Consider the following 20,869-nt stretch of genomic DNA (forward strand, 5'->3'; position numbering starts at 1 on the left):
GAGCTACCTGGGCAGGAGCTGATATTTTAACTGAAATGGACCTGAAACATACCATATCTGGTTTGGTTCTTTTCTCCTCTCCATCTAATTGAAAAGATTAGGGGCCAAGAACTGGCCAAAGCTATTTCTAGTCTTTACTTCAATATATGATGTGCTCATTTGATTCAATCATGTCCGACTCTGTAACCCTATGGACGATAACCTGCCAGGCTCCTCTGTCCGTGGGATTCTCCAGGCAAGAATGCTGGAGTGGGCTCTACACCGCCTACTGTGACATCTGCAAGGGGGGACTTTTATTTTCAAATCCTTTATAACTGGTAACTCTTTTATGTATGGGGGGAGGGCAAGCAGTAAATGGAGTTAGCTTAAAACTGATATTGGCATTTAAATGTAAAATTTAATGCTCCCTCTCCAAATTAGAATGTTTTCATAAAGCATTTTTGGCTTTAAAAGAAAATGGAGGGAGGGGAGCTAATCTATCAAATTAAGTGAGAAATCCATAAAACACTGGCAATAAACCTCTTCTGAAATCCATAAATTTCTATGCTCCCATCTATGAAGCAAATTATTCTGCATATTCTCTAGAATCCTTTGTTGTGATATAAAAGAGCTATTGCTTATTACTAGAGAATGAGTAAGAAAATAAAATTCAAGATTGAAGGGTGAGCTGGAGAACGACTTAATTATTCTATCTCCCTCAGGAACAAAAAGAAAGCTCTTTCCACTCAAGCCCGGCAAGGTCCTCAGCCATCCAAACCTTGAGTCCTTAGACTCAGGACCTCTGACCTCCTTCCAAGGTCCTTAACCACTGACACATTTCGAAGTGTCCCTTTTGTAAAATGAACTGTGATTACTATCCTTGAAATGTCTCTCATCTGGTTAGGGAAACAGGCCATGCACAAAAAAGACAAGATCAGCAATGACCAGGGAGCCAAATTAGTGCCTGAGGAGAGAGTGTCCAGTGAGAGGCCTCTGCACTCCCAGGCTGCGAGGGGGCAGGTTCTGGAACCGACAGAGGCTTGCCCTCCTCTCCTTGACTGGGCTCCTTTCCTCACTGATCTAAACTGAGCCCCACTCCCCACCTTCCACCTCTCACAGTACTTTCTTCAAGAGCACTTATCTTTGTTTGTGACGATTTTTTGTTTGTACTTGTTTAATATAATCTCTTCCTTTTGACTGTAATCTCTCAAAAGCTGGGTGTATCTATTTTGTTTACTATTTCACTTCTCTACTATGCCCAGCGCCTAGAACAATGAGCACACAGCAGGTTCTCAATAACTGTGAATGAATGAGCAAGCTTTTGGCATTTCAACAGGAAGAAACGGAGAAAGGCATTCCAACAGGGACAAAGGTATAAACCAAAGTGTTGAGGAAAACAGTGGATAAAGGAATTGACGGGAACCAGAAAAATGGAGTGCAAGATGATACAGAAAGCCATGTGCAGAAGCTGGAATTGGGTTATCTTCTGCAGAACCATGAATCCAGGCCGAGAAATTTCAACTTTGTGCTATAGCAATAGGGCACCAGGGAGGTTCTCAGTCAGGGGAGATGATACAAAATATTTAGGACTATGTCAAGACAGTGACAAGTAACATGAACTAGAGGAGAAGCCCAGGGCAAAGCAGAACACCGAGGTGGCGGCTGTCGAGCCGACACCAGGAAGGCAGGTGGGGATGGAGAGGAAGGGGGAGATTCTGAGAGAAAACCCTGGTGACTGACACAGGGTGGGGAGGAGAGGAAGCACTCAGAGTCAACGGCACATGAGGGCTTGAGACATCCTTTACAGAGCCAGGCATGGGGTCATTTATACCACACAGGCTTCCCCAAATCTCATCCATCCTATTGCTTAAAAAAAAAAAAAAAACACTGCTACAAAATCATCTCTACCTCTAAATAAGGCCACAGTGAGACTCCTACAGATGCTACACACTGCCTGAGAAGGACTCAGGGGCCAGGCAGCCCCTTGGCCTGTCAGGAGGAGAGCAGGTACAGTCACACCTCCGTGCCAGAGGAAAGACCTACACTGATTTTGTCAAAAAGCACAACAGGAGAGAGGCTGAACCCTGCCTCAGGCGGGGAGCGCAGGCAGAAGCTTCATAAGGCAACCCGGAGCCGTCAGTCACTTCACAGAGCAGCAATATGTATGGCCTCCTAAGGCGGAAAAAGGGGCTCTCATACACGGCCCTGGATTTGGGTTCACTGACAATGGGTTCCTGTGATTTTTCAGGAGAGTAGGAGGTTCATCAAACTCCTTGATGAGGTGTTACCGGGTGGTGTGTGACAAGTAAAACTCCATCAGAATATATAATGCAATCTGTGGTGACGTCCTATGACTCTGAGAGGACCTGAAGACCTGAACGCAGCCAGAGAAGAGCTGGGGCAGAAGCAGTGAGAGAACCACCACCCGAGCTGAGGGAGGAGCTGGATTTCCTGGTAAGGAAATGAGAAGGTCTGAGGGTGGGAGGACAGAATCGAGGTGTCAAATGTCTGCAGAACTGCTAGGCAGGACAGTGTGCAGGGTCCAGGACTGATGGGGTGGAAGTCACAGACCCTAACCAGAAACGAAGGAGCATTCGCAATCTCACACAGGTAACAGCGGATGGTAGAGGGGGGCCACTTCAGGTTTCCAAGCAAAAGCTTGATCACCACCTCAGGAAACGTGGAAGTGACTTTGTTCAGATTCCTCTGATCTCTTGATTTAAAAATTTGCTTAAAAATCATCTTATCAGTCTGTGAGTCACAAAAGAAAACACCTAACAGTCTTCTGTTTGCGACATCAGTAGAGGGAGGAGACGCTTTGAACTTTAATAGTGAAAAGAAAAACTCATGCATTTTCCCAGGATTCCCTCTTTCAAATTACTCTCCTATATACCTAGAACAAAAAAAAAAAATTCTTTTTCTGGAGTTGGGGAGAAAAGTAAAATAGGGCTGCAATAAACTGGGGTTAAATAAGAACTGAAAAACTGCTAATTAATACCAAAATGAAAATTCAACTCACCTATATGCTATTAATAACTACAATCTCATTAAGACTTAGAAGCTCCAACTGGTCTCCCTCATTTAACAGCACCAACATCTTAGGCAAGTCATTTCAGCTTGCAAACTTTAGTTTCCTCATTTGGAAAACTGAATCAAATAGTGGACAAGATCAAATAGTTGCTCTAAAAATCACCAGGATGCTTGGTCTTGGCAGCCATTTTTTGGATTTGACACTAAAAGCAAAAGGCAACAGAAGCAAAAATAAACAAGTAGGACTGCATCAAACTAAAAAGCATCTGCACAAGCAGAGGGAATCAGTGACAAACGAAAAGGCGACCAACGGAATGGGGGAAAACACTGGTGAACCACGTATCCAAACAAGGAGTTAATATCCGAAACATACAAGGAATTCAACTCAGTAGTAAAAAAAAAAAATATATATATATATATATATATATATATAATAATTTTAAAATGGGCAAAGGACCTAAATAAACATTTTTCTAAATTAGACAATCAGGGCTTCCCTGGTGGTCCAGTGGTTTAGAATCCACCTCGCAATGCAGGGAACAACCAGTTCCATCCCTGGTCCAAGATTCCACATGCCATGGGGCAACTAAGCCCGAGCGCCACAACCACTGAACTAAGTGCCGCAACTACCGCAGCCTGCATGCCTAGAGGCTGGGCTGCACGACAAGAGAAGCTACTGCCCTGAGAAACCACACACTGCAACGAGAGAGTAGCCCCTGCTCACTGCAGCTAGAAAAAGCCCGTGTGCAGCAACAAAGACCCAGCAAGGGCAAAAATAAATAAAGATAAACAAGTGGCCAACAGGTACATGAAAAGATGCTCAACATCATTAAGCAACTTGGAAATGCAAATCAAAACCATAATGCGCTGTCACCTCACACCTGTCAGAATGGCTGGTCTGCTCCAGTCCTACAAGCCAGCACAGAGCTATTCGCCCAGCAGCAGACCCCAGGACGGCATGCCCAAATACACAGCAGATACAAGGCACCACCCTGGTTTTCTCTGGAGGGTCTGCTGAAAATAGCTCCAAAGCGGAAAGGAACTGGAACATTTATACAAACCACACCACTTCCACTGAGTTTACAATGGCTTCCTGGTTGTTTAAATCAGGGCAGGCAAGAACAGACTGTCAGACAAATTGTCATTTGTAGGCTCCTAGTGAGCTCCGGCAGTTTTCCACCTGTCCAGAGAGAGAAACAGGCCGCTCTGAGTTATGGACAGGGGGGCCCCATGGCGCGAAGACTGGCTCATTCGAGCTCCTGAGCAGGACAGAGCAGAATGCTGGGGTAGAGTCGTGGCCCTGCCCAGGATCTTCAGGCCACAAGCACTCCTGTTCCCCACTGGCTACTTCCCTGGGGGCATCCTGGGGAAGAAAGCAGGACAAAGGAAAGTAAAGGAGCCCCAGGCGGGTCGGGCAGTGTTCCATGAAAACACAGAGCAGAGACAGGATCACATCTCTGAGGGCGAGAGCACAACACTGGCATCCAGAAAAGAGCTCTGTGTCATTGCTGAGGGTCACAGATTTCAAAGGAGGTCCACGTGCAGTCCACACTGTTTTCCCAGCGTCTATATAAATAAAAAGCCTATACCACAAGTCATAAGATGTTCTGTAGAATATAAAAATATTTAACAAAAAATAGAAAACCACTGGCGGAGAAGGCTGAGAATGAAAGGCTATTAGCAAAGCCTCTCCTTGATTCTACCAGTAAAAATAAGAATGAAGAGGAAAAAAAAAAAGAGGAAGAAAGTAAAAAGACAGGAAAGAGCATAGATGAAAATGAGAGAAAGAGCAAAGGGGTGAAAAAAAAAAAAAGAGAGAGAGAGAGAAATAAAGAAGCGGAACTTCCCCGGTGGTCCAGTGGCTAAGAATCTACCTGCCAACGCAGGAGACACGGGTTTGATCCCTCGCTGGGAAACTAAGATCCCACGTGTTGCGGGGTAACTAAGCCCTTGAGCCACAACTCCTGAGCCCTCACACCAGAGTCCGTGCTCGGCAATGAGAAAGAGGAGCCACAAGAGTAAGAAGCCCATGCACTGCAGGTAGGGAGCAGCCTCTGCTCACCGTAACTTAAGAACGCCCTCTCACAGCAACGAAGACCCAGGGAAGCCAAAGTAAGTATGTAAATAAATAAAAGAAAATAAAGGGGCAGAATAAGTAAAAAGACAGGAAAAATAGCAATGAGGAAATCCGGAGATGCAGGCAGGGGTGGCCACACTGATCTTCTCATCACTGGCCTACTGCAGAGCCAGGACCAGCTCTGGCTTATTTACAATGCACCAGGCCATGGAGATGCCCATATTTACATATATATTTAATCTAGACTAAGAAAATCATGTGGATTTGTCAGATAAAAAGGCCAAAACTGTTCACATAGGACTCTATACCCTGTAGCTCAGATGGTAAAGAATCTGCCCGCAATGCAGGAGACCCAGGTTCGATCCCTGGGTCGGAAAGATCCTCTGGATGAGGGAATGGCAATCCACTCCAGTATTCTTGCCTGGAGAATCCCCACGGAAAAAGGAGCCTGGCGGGCCACAGTCCATGGGATCACAAAGAGTCAGACTGAGCGACTAACGCTAATACTACTACTCAATAAATGAGCTTATTTTAAAATAGGAAAACAAAAACATTCTCCATCCTACCAGACCACTTAAAACCAAAAGGGGATGTAGAGGTTCTAGGATAAAAGTTGTGACTCCTGAATAAACCTAGAAGCAACGTAAATAGTCACTCCAGGCTCCAATCTGTCCCAAGAGGTAGGAGGGCCACATTCTTCTTTTGAGTGGGAGGGCTGTGCTCAGCAGAAAGGACTTGTTTACATAATAAAGAACAATACACACTGCAGAACAGTGGTATGGGAAGTTCAGCCATAGTCAGTGGAAACTCAAGCCCAAATCTCTGGGTTTAAGATCTAAGGTATTTTCTTGCACACCTGACCCTCAAGGGTTAAAAGCAAGCACAGCCTCTGTGGAGTTGAACCAATCAGCATTTCTCTCGATGACATCATGCCTCCAACCGGACAGCCTGGACAGCCTGCTGGAAAAGCGTCTGGGACCTGGCCTGGGAGGGTGCTTTTGTTTTCCTGGCTGCTGCCCCTTCACTCCACGTGGAGGGACTCAAGGTCCCTGCAGCTACCATTTCAGTCAAAACCAGGACACTCCCCAAACCCCTGGCCAGAGATAACTGTTTGCACAAAATGTATGCAAAGCATGTCCCTGTTCTTCACCCATCTCTCACTAGTTTAATATTGATGAAAGCTGATTATAAAACACAGATTCATCACTTAAGCCTTTAGCTAAGTTCTAAATGACTCAAATGTTTATGCTAAGTATCGAAGTGGCCTTCTGTGGCTTTTCCTTTCCAGAGCTTCAATCCCATTCAAAGGCAGGTGTGAATGAGACCTATCTGATCCCTTAGGACTTGTTATATATTCAAACTATTACCTGACCAGACACCAACTGCTACTGCCGTGTGTGTATGTGCGTGTGTGTGCGCGCGTGCCCATGGGTGCAGTGTGCAGCGCAATGACACAGGATGCTGTCGGCACTGCCAACCGCGCGGAAGGAGAACAGGTTTCTTCCCTAGAGTTGGAAGCGGGACAGGCTTCCAGTTAAATGATGAATTTTTCCTGCTTTCCAGCACCCTGAATATCCACACCTTCTGGATCATCTGCAGATGAAGACTAATGTACAGTTCACATGCAAGAGCCATGCTGACTGCTCCGGCACACAGCCATCTACGGTTGCTTAGACTTGACAGGAACCGTGCTAGCAACGTTCGTATCACTGATGGTCCCTGCAGGAAAAAGAAGGCGCATTCGAACTGGGGAACTGAAGGAGCTAAATAAAGGGATTATTGGCACAGGTTTGTGTTGGGGACAGAGAGATGAACAAGGGTGGAGCCCCAGACCTAGAGGGTCTGGGGGAGGAATGTTACCAAAATGCACAGAGAACAGCTACTGAGCCAGGGTCTCTCATAGGGCTGGGGGCTTCAGTAGAGCAACCCAGCCAATCCAAGATTTCCTTGGCCGAGTGATGCAGTTCATGAGGGTGGGCCTCTGGGGGCACACAGGCAGGTAGGGAGGGTGGGGAACACACTGAAGGGCAGATGGAAGGTGCCATGCACCGCGTCTAACAACCAGAGAACAGCTAGAAGAACAAGCTAACTAACCCGATGATATAAGCAGAGACAGGATACTGTGCTTTTCAGAATGAGGACCTGAATCCAGATCTTACTGGCACGGCCACAGCAAGCCATCCCCAATATGCAGCAATTAGGTAAGAAAAGCAAATTATAAACTAGCAAATGTACTAAGATCTCAAATTGGGATATATATCAAACATTAACAGAGACTAACTATGTAGAGAGCTGAAGGTGATTTTCCCACTCCTTATCTATATATTTTACAGTTTTATTTATCTTCAGGCTCTCAGTTTACCTTCTATGATGCCGCAAGGGATCATTAAGACAAAGAAGGTGCTGATTTGACTGGAGAACACAGAAAGTGTCTATTGAAGCTGGGATTTAGAGCGCCTCTTAGCCTGAGCACTCTTCAAAGCCAACTCTCATTAGTTCTTTGTTACCAGAAACACAACAGAAAACAGGGAGAATACAAGCATCGCTACTGTCCACTGTCTCAGAGGTTGCCCTTAACCAGGCTAACTTCCAGAATCCTCGGTCCAGGGCGATCAGTAGGGCCCACAGAAACACTTGTGAGGAACAGGCTGCGTGTGAGAACAGGGACGGTCCACTGCACATGTGCCCAACATGCATCACCCCACACCCGGCCAATCAGGCGGGCCTACATCGGAACAATAAAGGGGAGAGGCTGCGGACTGCTCTCTAACCTCTTCCCTCCCAGGGAATCAGGCAGAAAAGCTCATTAATTTCTCGAAGAACAATGTGGGGCACCTGCCCTCCTCTCCCAGGCGGGGTGGGCTCTTCTGTCTTGGGTAGGGTAGAGTCAGGCAGGAGGCTGAAGCACTTGAACTTCCTAGTCTCCACCAAACCTTCCCCCAGAGCTCTGCCTTTCTCAAGTTCTGAAGATGCTCCAGGGCCCAGTTCTCTCCCTCCAAAGCTGCAGACACAATAATAGTATTTATATCTACCGTTCGCGCAACACTTTATGCCTACTGGAACTGTACTGAGTGCTGAAACGTATCTAATTGGTAAAAACACCTCTGAAACACAGATTTGACTGCGTGTTTCACAAATGAGGGTAACCACTCCGAGGCTTCCTGGAGCCTCCCACACGGAGGTGAAGTTGATGGAGCCAGGTCTACTGACTCCGGAGCGGGGCCCCTGGGCTGCCCTGCGCTGCCTTCCGGGATCAGCCCAGCCAACCCACGGGCAACCCCGTCTGCACTGGGGTCGCAGCCGCCCTGCCCCAGAGCCTCCCTCTTCCTCCTGGTCGCCCTGGTGAAGAGCTGAGCTGGGCCCAAGCTCCTTTAGGGCAGCCTTACCGACCCCTTAGAGCTAATGACGACAAAGAAAATCAAATTGTCAAGCACAGGATACAGGCAAAGTAGCCTTCAGGCAGGGGTCAGGGTGGGTGGCGAGCAGCCATTACTTAATGCCCTGCTCTAGGGAAGTCTGCCAAGTCCTGCGTTTAGGGCCAAACAGGGTGGGAAACACTCAAGTTTCTCTTTAGATAGAGCTATCCCCCCAAACCAAGTATAATACGGCTCAAAACAATACTGAAGGGTTAAACATAAAGCACTCTGTTAATGTTTATTATGCAAGCACAGCTTCATCTTCTGAATGCTTTCCAACAAGACCTCAATTGCCTTTAGTTTTTTCAAACTTAAAATGTAACAGTCTTTCTGGTGGTTAGCCTCACCACAGCCTGGCCCAGGAGTCCCTGGGTTCCCTGTATCCACCAGCAATCTCTACCCACCAAGACAGTATCAGCGTATGCACCTCCTTTCATTAGGATATAAGGAAACCCAACAGGCAACTTCAATTAAGCCTGGTGTGCCTCGGTGATTTTATGTTTCTTTTCCAAGAGGAAATGATGGAACCCATAACTCTGCCTGGCAGTGCTGCAACAGGGCCCGGACAGTCTGTGAAGAATCGTGCAGCACTGCTGACCGCCTGGGGTGGAGGATGTACTCAGGGTGAGACATAAAGAAGGGGTGATTCATCAGGCTGGTCCAGCAGCCCGTGTGAAGAGCTCTGAGCCACTGCCGTGATAGCAAAGCACCCCCTCACTTCTCACCTCACGGCCAAGTCCTCGCACTCTCTGCTCCCAGTCTCACCTTCCGCCCTTACTTCTTCCTCTCCCTGTACACTCTCTGCACTTGACAGGAGCCACGTGACCGAAGCTCCCCCAGACCCTCGCACTCGCTCACCTGCTATCTCCGCCTCGATGTCCTTTCGCCATCCCATGGCTCCAATCTGGTTCTAACCAGAACACCTGGCTCTTGAATTCCATGTCCAACTCCACTTCTCTGTGATCTTTCCTGAAGCCCCCTTTCTGCCCTCTCATATGCCTCATCTCTGCCCACCCCACTCCCACTGATGTTTTTCTCTGTTGATTTCTCCTGCCACTTCAGAGAATATTGCCTCTTACTCTTAAACTGCCTCATCCTATACTGGACTGTAAGTTAGAAAAACTCTGTTTTGAAAACAAAGGTAGAGCACACGTCCCTACAGACCCGTGCTCTCCCGTGTGCCATCTCTCGGGCACAGGCGCTCTCGAACACTAGCTACCTTTCCTTAAGTGGCCTGGCATCAGCCACAGGCTCACCACCAAATCCTGGTTTGCCAAACAGCGAAGATTTCCTCTGGCACAGGATCTTCCTGTCCCTGACTAAACAGAGTCCTAAACCTCATCTTATCTGGAGATGAGTGCTGGAGGAATTGGCCCCGCCCTGTTCCCATACTGGGAATGGGATTAGCTTTGGTTTACATAACTTTTACAGCTGCAACCCGGATGGGCTGGGTAGGGCATTTAGTCTACAGAATGTTCAAATGGACATGCCAGCTGCAGTGGTCCCCTCCTCTTTGAGAGCTAAATTCATCTTGTGAAAATGTTCCGGGGAGACAGATCCAGTCCGCTTCAAAGTCAGCTTCCTTTCAGCTAGAAGCCTGCGAGGTAGTACTTGAACATTCCCTGCATGTTTACCAAGCTTTGAGAAACACATTCTTCTGCCCAGGAAGACATGTCACAGGTCACTGCAAAATACTTGGGCACATATTTCTATTCTATAACAATGGCTCTGAAAGGAACCTGGGCCTCCGAGTCCAAATGTGTTCTCCTCACTAATCACTCTGTTTCCTGAACCACCTAGCCCTCTGCCCCACCAACCCAGGAATGTGGGATGGGCAGAAGCTTCTGCCGGGAGAGCATGTGGTCTTCCTGGGAAAGGAGAATCACACGCAGCGGGAAACAGAAAATCCCCCTCTGGTTCCCTTTCAGCAGCTTCTCCCAAAGCCCCATCCCCCAGCCCTGCATCTCCCCTCTTCCTCCTGAAGGCTCGCAGGAAGTCCTCTACTTCTTCCGCAGCATCTTCAGGGCGAGTCTGGCTCCCTCAGTTAGGCCGATGGGATCCAAATATTTCCAAACAGCATGTCACTTCTAGGAACTGCTTCTCCCTCAGTCCTGCTCTGCTGGGCCTCCGCCCTGCAGATTAACCGTAAGTGGACCTGTCCTCTGCCACGCAGGCACGAAGACCCCTGTCCTGGCTCCAGGGCACCTGCCCCCTCCCAGCTGTCGGAAACACTCTGGTGGAAGTGTGAAGGAAGCCGGCAGCCGAGGCCCCTATGCTGGTCCTGGGCATCGGCACCCGGGTGAGCGCGGGGGGCTCAGCCAGCCTGGCTCTCTTCCTCGAGACAACACGCAGCCTTACCTCATCCCACTCAGAGGCGAAGGAGGGCGACTTCTCCAGCCTCTTCTTCCCAATGCTGCAGTTGGAGAGGGACTCACTCCGGCTCCCCATCGTGGCGTCCTCCGTTGGGGAGCAGGTCAGGAGATCAGAGTCAGACTTGGACAAGCTGCGGCTGAGTTTGAGCTCAGCCTTGGGTCTGCTGGTGGGAGGGGCTCGGCTCCTGGCCCCGCTCGGGTCACCTTCCTCCTCGGCGCCCCCAGGGCGTGGAAAGGCCGTGCGCATTGAAGTTTTGGGGTGCGTCTGGCTGTGGGCGGGGGGCAGGCTTGCCGGGTGGCCCGCTCTCCTACTCTGGTCCAGCACGCGAGGCAGGGAGGCTCCGGACACACGCCTGCCTGTCTGCTCCAGCTGCATCTCCTCGGGGCAGGCACCCTGCGCAGGAGACCCTTCTCGATGGTTCTGGCCAGGGGCAGGGAGCAGCTGGAGAGGGTCCTGCCCCGCCTCACACACCGGGGAGGAGCCGTGGAGGAGACCTGAGAACTGCTCCGGGACCTGCCCGTCCTGCCCCTCCGCAGAGTCCTGGCTCCGGCCACCGCTGCTCTGCCTGTGGTCTTGGAGTGGACGGAGAGACAGAGAAATAACAAAATTAAACACGGCAAAAACCAACAAAGTTCCAATGCAGCGAGCGCACGTCCGAGCAGAGGAATTCAGAAGCAGGGGAAAAGGAAGAGAAGCTGGATGGCTGGGGAGCAGGCAGAGGGAGAGAAGAGGAGAGAGAAGTCAGCAAACACAGTTTCGTATTGTTCTTAATGTCCAATTTGTACCCAAAGTCAGAGCATTTATGAAATTCCAAACACTGGCCTGATTAATGCTATCTGGCAGCCTTCCTTGTTGTTAGATTTCTGTTAACATTAACGACCAGACCTTGCTATATAAGGCGACAGGAGGTGCTAACTATATCCTACAGAAAGGACACAAGTGAGGAGAGTGAATGTGGAGTAAAAGTGAGAGGGAGGGAGAGAGAGAGCGCGCCAACAAGCAAGCAGGAGCAAGCGAGACTCACTCCTGGAACATCTGATACATTTCCATAAAGGCCAAAGTGTTATTTAGAGCCACCCGCCCTCCCTTCCTCTGGCAAGCAGCAACAGTGGGGGGGTGGGGGGGAGGTGATGGAAGTCATGATCCACAACCTGCGACTTCTGGAATTCCTTAACTGAAAGTGCAAAACAAACCAGCAGAGAAATAAACCGCTTCCTTCCTCGGGTTTGGAGGGGGGGCGGGCAGCGATTCAGAGTTCCACCCCTCTTCCTTCCTTCCTCAGGGAACACAGGTTTTTTTTTTTTTTGAGAATGTGCACATCTCACTCTTTGCAAAGCTTCCCAGCTGCTCCTATTTGTTTAAGTTTAACCTTAGCTGGTCCGCTGAAATTAAAAGGGTCTGATCTGTCAGTGCTGAGACGCGTGCCGTGCTCCTGAGACGGCCCCAACACCCGGAAACCCGACACTGCCAGCTCGTGAGGCCAGCCACTACTGCATGCTTTCCCGAGGGACCAAATACCTCTGCCCTGAGGTAGCATAAATAATCGACCAAATCAGAGTCCAACATCAGTATCGTGCCGGGACACCGAACAGGCTCTCCCTGCACGAACTCAGACCTATAAGCGATTTTAACCCACATCGGCAGGGCAGATGACAACCCTGTGCTGAGCACTAGTTCACACTCCATGGCTAATGTCCAACCCGACTTTCTCTGTAAGTGGAAATGTACGGTACCGGCACCAAACGATTCTCTAGTCTGCACAAAGCTCTCCAAACTGTTCATGAGATCAGAGGATCTTGGAACCCAAAGGGTCAAGCTCAACTATTTTTACAGATGAGAAATCTAAGGCCCTCAGGCCTCCGGTGGTTGGTCTGGAGAGGTGGGGGAGACCCAGGCGTCGGCACACCTGGCTCTAGTCCTGCTATCTGCTCTCTCGCTGGGTGGCCTTGGCAGTGATCTCATCTTGCTGGGCTTCAAGATCTAAAATAAGCAGGTTGCCTGCGTGGTCCTTAAAAATCCCTTTTATGTTCTGATAGTGATGAGAAGGCACGTCTTCACCACACTGCGACAGCACACTTCCCCTCGGGGTTGGCAGAGCCCCACTGGGAGGCCTCTCCTGGGCCTGCCTGCACAGCACGCCACCCCCGTCAGCAGGCCCGCAGTCCCAAGGCTGTCAGGTGAGCAGGGCCGCACTTCACACACACAACCCTGCACCACCCAAGCCCGACGCCAGGGTCCCACAGTGCTAGGTCTGCGTTTCAGGAAGGACCCCGGTAACCAGCTCTCCAAACGTTGAGCCTGTCACCCTGAGGCCTGAGCAGGGATATGGCTCCATGCACCCCACCCCACCCGAAGGACAGTTTGGTCTCTACAGCTGGCTCGGCTTTTGGCAGGTCTGCAGAGGCTGTGGGGGGGTGGCCAAGGAGCTCCACTTCGCGGATCTGATGACTCACCCACAGGAGCCCAGAAGCATGAACTCTGGCCTCTCCTTCCTCTATTCTTGACTGCTTTGGGACTTTCACACCCCAAACCCCAAAGGTCAAGTCCAGAGCACTGAATAAGCCCTGAACAGCCTGGATCGTATCTCCAGGGAAAAAGTGCTGCGTACATGGAGTTCTGCATGGCTTCATTCAGGCCTCAGGAAGCCCTGACTTTTGGGGTATGAACACCACGTGAGTCAACTGCCAGTGTGCATGAAGCTGCCCATGAGGCTGACGTTGGGGCCACAGAAGCATCTAATGGTGATTCGGGCCAATGGGACTTCCTAGGGAAGTGGGAGTCAACCAGAGTGGAAAACTGGCCATCTCCAGGACCATACCCTAATGGCCAGCTTCCTCTAGGTTCTGGCCCAGGGGGCAGTGTCCCCCTGACCGCATCTGAATGTGAAAGAGGGTGCTGGTGCTGGTAACAGGCTTCTCTTCCTTGGCACCAGCTTCTACCTCCTTACTTAACAACTTTTTTGAGGAGATGGGAATCCAACAACAAAAGAAAAACACCAGTCCAGAACTGGGAGCCAGCCAGGCTCACACTGCCTGGGTGGACCTTGGAACCCAGGCCACAGAGCACGTTCTGACTGCTGCTGGCATCGCCAACAATGAAGGCCCTGTCCAACAGCCATGCACTCATGTCGGCTATCAATGCAGAAAGAGAGACACATGCCAAGAGCTCCCTAACAGACAGATGCTGGAGGAGGGAAGTGGGTGGAAAAAGGAATGGAACCTTATGGCAGGAGGAAATATGCAAAGAGTAAGAATTTCTGAGGGTTATAATCCCAGTAGAGAAACCACAGTCCACCAGAGTAGAGGAAATCATGGGAAGGGATTCTTATTTGACATGACTCACCCAGCAATTTCCAAGAAAAGACACCTTGGCATTTGAAAAGCTGGTCAAGATCTAAGAACCTGAGGATCTCAACAAGCTGGCACTCTTTCTCATAAAATACTATATCCAAGACTAAGCTAGATTTCCTGGCAAATCAATAAGTGGGAAAAGACCTACTCAATGGTCCTTTCCTTCAGTAAAGTCAGGATAATATTAGGTCTCTTAGGGACAAGGTGTTAACAATATAATACACCGATCAAAAGCCAGATCTCCCCCAAGCCCCAACACCAAAGCCAGCTCTTAAGCAAATTACTGAACTTCTTTGTGCCTGGCAATCTCATCTATAATTCTGGGATCTTAACAGTATTTATTTTATAGGATTGTTATGGGAATTTTATATGCGAAGCATTTAGACCATGCCTGGCACATGCCAGCTCCAAACAGATGTTAACACCTGTTCTTATTCATATTTTGTTCACAGATCTTCTACTACTTCTCTGTTCCTCACAGGTTGTCACAAGGATTGTCAACAACACTGCACATGCCAAGAACGAACATCATCCTTATAAGTCTCGACACAGGAGGAGGTGACCAAAGGTAAGACAGTGAGAAGGCTGAAGTGAGAAACTGAGCCCAGTGAGAAATAGGGCCCAGCACCATCACTGTGAGCCCTCCTTCCATCAATACTCGTGTGCGAAATATCCATCTTCAGGGAGCACCCGAAGATACAAAGACGAAGACACGGCCTCTGCTCCAGCAGCCTACCAGCTATTGGAAGAGACCAGCATATAAAGAAATAACTAGAATTCAAAGCAAAGATTAAAGAAAAGTATAAACCAAATGCACAGTACAGTGAGTAGCAATGAGCATGTGATAACTTTGAAACAAGAGGCTTCTCAGAGGAGGTAGATTTTGAGTTGGACACTGAAGGAGAAGAAAGGCCTTGACAGGCCTCAGAAAAAGTGGAAATACATTAGAAAAAGCAGAGACAGGACCCTTGTGCCCAGGGCTCATGGACTCCAGAAGAGAACCCTCGGCCCAAAGCCTTCCTTCGACTGATAATCACTGTGCTCCCGCCCTGGGAGCTCCATAGCTCCTCAAACGCTCGTCCTCCACTGCCCATGGCACTCCTCCCACCTGCCCTTCCAGGAGAGGAACGGGGGGGAACAGGACGCGGGGAGGGCTGTGTCCTCACTCTCCCCATACACCGAGGCCCGCTGCTCCACTGACCAGCAGGACACACCAGCATGCTAATTCCAAGTCCCTTCAACTTTCCATTTTTATTCATTCTGGGTGTGCACTTTCCTTTTGCCCTGTGAGCTGTTGAAGCAAGGGGTCTTCTCTGCTGCATTTTAATTACTATGATGATCCATGGGGATTCTCAAGGGTTTTTGAACAATAACATTTTAACATTTACACCTTTCCAGTCACCCCTGCCAGTTTCAATGAGGGCTGAAAAATGCAGAGTGTGAGAGGACTTGCTACGTTAAAACAATCCTCAGGCTCAGAGGAGAAGGCTGGGGTACTCCAGTTTCCTGGGCTGTTCTACTTTCTTTGTGCCCTTAGGATTAGAACCTTCCAAACGCTTAGTCACAGTGGTGAGTGCCAGAAACTGTGTGTGTCCAGGGAACTCCCAAGTACGGCGATGCTTTTGGAGGGTCACTGTGCTTCCCTCAGAAAGAAGGTACTGAGTAGGTTATCCAGACACTTGCTGGAGACCATGATCTGACAAGACAAATAGACAGAGTCCACACTGTTCCATGACAACCCGAGAAACAGAACAAGAGCTGGACTGGGATTCAGGAGGCCCAAGCTGGAGCTGCAGCCCCGTGACTTTCCCTCTCTGGGTCTCTCTCAAAAATTAATGGCTGGGATGCATTCTCCAAGGCTTTGAGATTTAGTATGGTTTGAATCTGTGATTAGATGACCTAAGTTCCCTTCCAGCTCTGTGACATTAAAACATGAATAGTAGCAGGGCTTCAGGGGAAATGATTTAACCTCATAGTTAAACAGGCTTTGGATATGGCCACGTTAGGGCTTAAGGGCCAGCTCTAACACCTAACTTTTTCTTCCTCATCTATTAAACAGGGATAAAAATAGCCTCTATTCGGAAGATTTGTCTGGAGATATGCAATGACCTAATCAGTGTAAATGAACCCAGCGCACGGCTGGCCCGTAAGAAGCCTTCAGTTAATGCAAGCTGCCATCATTAGCATTTTTCATTTACAACGGTTTCCAAACTGTTCTTCATGCTAACACGGCGCCGAGTCTGGTTTCCTTTCCCCTGGCTCAACAGAGAAGACTGGTTTCTTCTAAGTGGCCCTGTGAACCAGGCAGAATAAAATTCAAATGCCAGGGCAGGTCTAGCCGTCTTGCAAGTTTAGTGCAGAGCTGTATGTGACAGCACGGTGGAGAGCACTGAGGTCAGGAGCCACGTCCTCCCAAGACAGCGCCCACGGGCACAGCTCGGCTATGAGACTCAGGACCGTTCTACTAGGCTTGGTCCTGATTACCTGACACCTCCCTGTTTCCCTAAACTCTTCCCTAAGTGTTCACGGGCTGTTGTGGGACCTCTGGCCCCTCACACTTCCCTGTTCAGCATCACCAGCTCTGCCTGGATCAGCTTCCACTCGGCCATGATATTTAACCAGGCCTGATTTAATAGAACACTTGCCATCTCTGTTTCCCTTGATCTTCTGCCAGTTCCAATCCTGGTTATTCACAACCATTTGCTTTCTCTTCTCCAGTTGCTGGAATGTTGAGCCCTGCTGAATACTCAAGAAACAACTGACTGAGTCCTCTACCAATTTAACTCAGCTGTCTTCCAACAGCTACCAAGCGTTAGGTACTGGCTCCTCTGTGCCAGACATTGTGCTAAGCATGTTCTCTTTTAATATTCACAACAACCATGAGGGAAGAATCTGTATCCCTACTTTACCCGTAGAAACTGAGGCTTAAAGAGGTTACACGGCTTCCTCAAAGCTGCCGACCAAGAAGTGGGAGAGAAGGAATCCAAATGCAAGCCTCACTACCAGGCTCAGTCACGCTTTTATTCACCTCGTGAAAACTATGATTTCACCGTAAGATCAATTCCTCACCTCTTCCCTTGGTGTACTTTTGGGAAGATAATTGCACCAATTGACTTAGATGATTTAGATCAAACCTCCTTAACTATTTTCAACATCATGTCAAACTCTGGGGATAATTTCATCTCTTCCCACTTGAGAAGTATATCTTCTCACCTAGGATTTACCAAAGGCCGTCTCATTGCCCAGTGCTTTTTCTCGTCTTCATCCTTCTAGCTCTTACTGTATTGACACTGTTTGCTAGTCGTCCCCGTTCTCTCCTCCTTCCCTGGTCATGGGGCTTCGTTAGACTGGCTCACAGCCACCTAGAATAAAGCCTACATTTCTCGTCTTGGTGGCTAGGTGTAGCCACGTGGCCAAGCTCTGGCCCGTGGGCTATCAGTGAGAGTGGTTTGTACAACTTCTGAGAACTGTCTTCAAAGTGCTCTTCTTCTCTTCCTTCTGGCCTGTGCTGATAGCTTAAACTTCAACAGTTGTCTTGAACTGTAAGATGGCAGAAGGAAACCGGATCCTTGGACACCGTGAACTGCCATCCTCGCTCTAGACTTCTTACTTCTGGACTATCTGATTTAAGACAGACAGTTATTTGGGGGGTTTTGGAAGTTCAGCCTGGCTTCTAAGACACTGCATGATCCTGGCTATCTTTCCATGTTTTTCCTCTCTGCTGCTAAATTTAAGTTCTATTCTTGACATCTTCAATCTCTCTAATCTTTCCCTCAGCAATTGATTTTCTCTTACGTTATCCATCACTTCAAGGTGGATGATTCATGAATCTGTATTTTAATCATTACATCTTTATTGAACATCAGACCCACATTTCCAAGAGTTTATGGAATACTTCTAGCTGGATATTTTGGTAACTGAAACCCCTCAAACTTAACATAATCCAGAATTGGATTTATTTCCTCAAAAGTGCCCCTCCTTCAATCCCCTGTTTCTGTTAGTTGCACAATACTTCCCCAATTAACCAGGATCAAAACCTCAGACTCATCCTTAATGCCTTCTCCTCCTCATTCACCCATATTTGGATGAATGTAAGATCCTGTTAATGCTACCTATTTAAAACCTCTGCTATCCATGTTCTCCTTCCAGTCATTTCCTATCATCCCTCTAGTCTGAGCTCTAATTTCCTTTAAGAGATTCCTTGAGATCTCTCAACTTCAAGGTATTCCTAACTCCAGTCTCTCTCAACCGCAATCTAAGATTCTACAATTACACATACACTCAGCCCTCCATATCCATGGGTTCTGCATTGGTGGATTCAACCAGTCACAGATCTAAAATACTCAGAAAGAAAAAAAAAAAAATCCAAGAAAGTTCCAACAAGCAAAATTTCAATGTACTATGGGCCAGCAACTACTTATCAGTATTTACATTGTATCAGGAATCAGAAGTAATTCAGATGATTTAAAGTATCTGGGAAGCTACATGGAGCTTATATACCAAAACTATGCCATTTTATATAAGGGACTTGAGCGTCCAGGGATTTTGCTATGAGTCGGGGGAGGAGGGGGAGGGTGTCCAGGAACAAATCCTCTGAGGACACCGAGTGCTGACTGTTCTTAAAGTGTGGCTTCTATCCTGTCACCTCATTCAAAAAGCTTCAACAACACTCCACTGTCTGAGGAATACAGACCGCCATCTGAGATCCAATATTCTACGACCAGTCCTTTGTTCCAACCACACAGGATTATTTACCGGTCTCCAAATATGCTATCGTCTCCCACCATCTTACTGTTGCTAATGCCACATCCTCTGCTTGGAAAGGCCCTCTTCTTCCTCACTTCTTCTGCTCATCAAGTAGAATTCTCTATTTTGGGTTTCAGCTCAAATGCACTTCCTTCATAAAGCCATCTCTGATCTCTTACACTGACATAATTTATCCCTTTTTGAACTCTAAAACTACTTTTATACCACTTTAACATATTTTGACCTTTTATGATTATTTTAAATATGTCTCATGTATACATATGTATATAAATGGCTGTTGATACATTCGGTGGAAGAAAATAGCTTAGCTCTTGGATACATAGCTTACAAAGCTCGAACTTATTCCATAATGGAAAGAAAAGTAAACTGCTCCAACTCAGAAATACAAATTGAAAAGATACAATAGGGCTCCTCTGATATAAGGGGTGAGAGAAGAGGAAGCTTCTGAAGATGAGGCTGAACTATTACACTCTCTCATTTACAGTTTTTGCCTTTGGGAAAAGCACCCAAATTTACTCCTTGAAATCTACCAAGAAAAGCTGGCCTGGACTTCCATGTTAAGATGGCTGACTGAATACAGGTGCTTACTTAAATCTTCTCCCCACAGTCTCACTAAACTACAAGTGGGCCTTCTGCTAAAAGGTGTGCAATGAAAGCAGACCTGACAAAACTCGATCCCAAGCTGCCGAAAGGAAAAGCCAGACTTCACACTATGGAATTCCCCAAAGGCTCAGAAACTGGCAGCACTTTGGATGTGGGAGTAGAGAGAGAAGCTAAAATAACATTTTTCCTCCCCTTCAAAAAGATTAAGGTCTTCACGAACTTCACACAGACCAAAATGCACAGCTCTCAGGAGTGATGACTTAATTGCTTCTTAAGACCTCAGAGGTGTAGCATGTGCCAAGGACTCCCCATGTAGCGCTGTCTTCTGATAATCGTGCATCACTCTCCTAAGCTAAGCAACCCCTTGACCTGGCCCAAAACACTATTAGTGGATGCTGCAGAAAAGCGCCACAGAGAACAGTGACTTTCAGAGGTCCTGGCTACCTTCCCATTTGCTAACAAACTTGTCCACCGTTTCTCTGAGCAGGAGCATACCCCCAATGTTCAGGGGGCAAAGAGCTAAACCCTTGAGAGAAATAAGTGACTGTGCTACACGAAACAGCAAGCATTGTTCTGCTATTCCAGTCCAGTATAAAGATTTCAGAAGGCTTTTTCTACATTTGAAACAACTGAAATAACAGAGGAATATCTAGTTGGATAACACTGTCATAAAACCATCTGAGTCTAGTGCCTTTACTGGGGAAGGGAGGGTGGGCTTTCCACTTCATGGATCTATTAAAGTTTTCTCCAGTCGGTTTTTGTCTTTTCCACAGACACTACTGGCATTTCTGGATGTCTTCACTGTGAAGGTCTGTCCTGCATGCTTAGCATTCCTGGTCACTGGGCACCAAATGCCAGTATGATCCCCTCCTCAACTAGTCATCGTGATTAATTCAGTAACTCACCCAGACAACTCTTTCCAAGAGGACGGGAGCAACTCTAGCCAAATAAAATTTATTCTTATTAATTCTCTTTTTATTAATTTTTAAAATCTCTGAATTTGTGGTTACATATATTTCTTTTATTATTCCTAAATGCTGTGTTCCCCTTTTCTTGATCAGAAATGTTGAGATATTTTAAAAAACAGACAAGTTTTCATTCTAGTTATCAAACCTATTGCTTTTTGCTTTGTTTTTAAATTTTCATTTCTGCTTTCTTTTTTTCTTTCTGTGTTTAATTGAAGTGTAAATGCATACCATAAAGTAGGTGACCTGTTGTATCTGTCTTTATCTTTATTAATTGCTCTCTGAAACTTTCTCCTGCTTAAGTTTTAG

The 20,869-nt window shown here is 47.6% G+C and overlaps 1 protein-coding gene and 1 long non-coding RNA gene across 7 annotated transcripts in view; one reads left to right on the forward strand and one right to left on the reverse strand.

Annotated features, from left to right (window-relative positions):
- ANKS1A (ankyrin repeat and sterile alpha motif domain containing 1A) overlaps window positions 1–20,869 on the reverse strand; it is a 168,107-nt gene that overhangs the window by 48,156 nt on the left and 99,082 nt on the right. For all 6 annotated transcript variants that reach the window (XM_055571653.1, XM_055571656.1, XM_055571651.1 and 3 more), the window contains one exon: window positions 10,861–11,447. In XM_055571653.1, the coding sequence (XP_055427628.1) occupies window positions 10,861–11,447 (587 nt within the window). The remainder of the gene's footprint in view (window positions 1–10,860; window positions 11,448–20,869) is intronic.
- On the forward strand, window positions 2,356–14,829 carry LOC129646016 (uncharacterized). The gene is made up of 3 exons (XR_008711637.1): window positions 2,356–2,433; window positions 6,650–6,874; window positions 14,707–14,829. It is a non-coding gene; the product is annotated as an uncharacterized LOC129646016 (long non-coding RNA).

Source organism: Bubalus kerabau, chromosome 3 (assembly GCF_029407905.1).
Source record: "Bubalus kerabau isolate K-KA32 ecotype Philippines breed swamp buffalo chromosome 3, PCC_UOA_SB_1v2, whole genome shotgun sequence".
Lineage (NCBI taxonomy): Eukaryota > Metazoa > Chordata > Mammalia > Artiodactyla > Bovidae > Bubalus > Bubalus kerabau.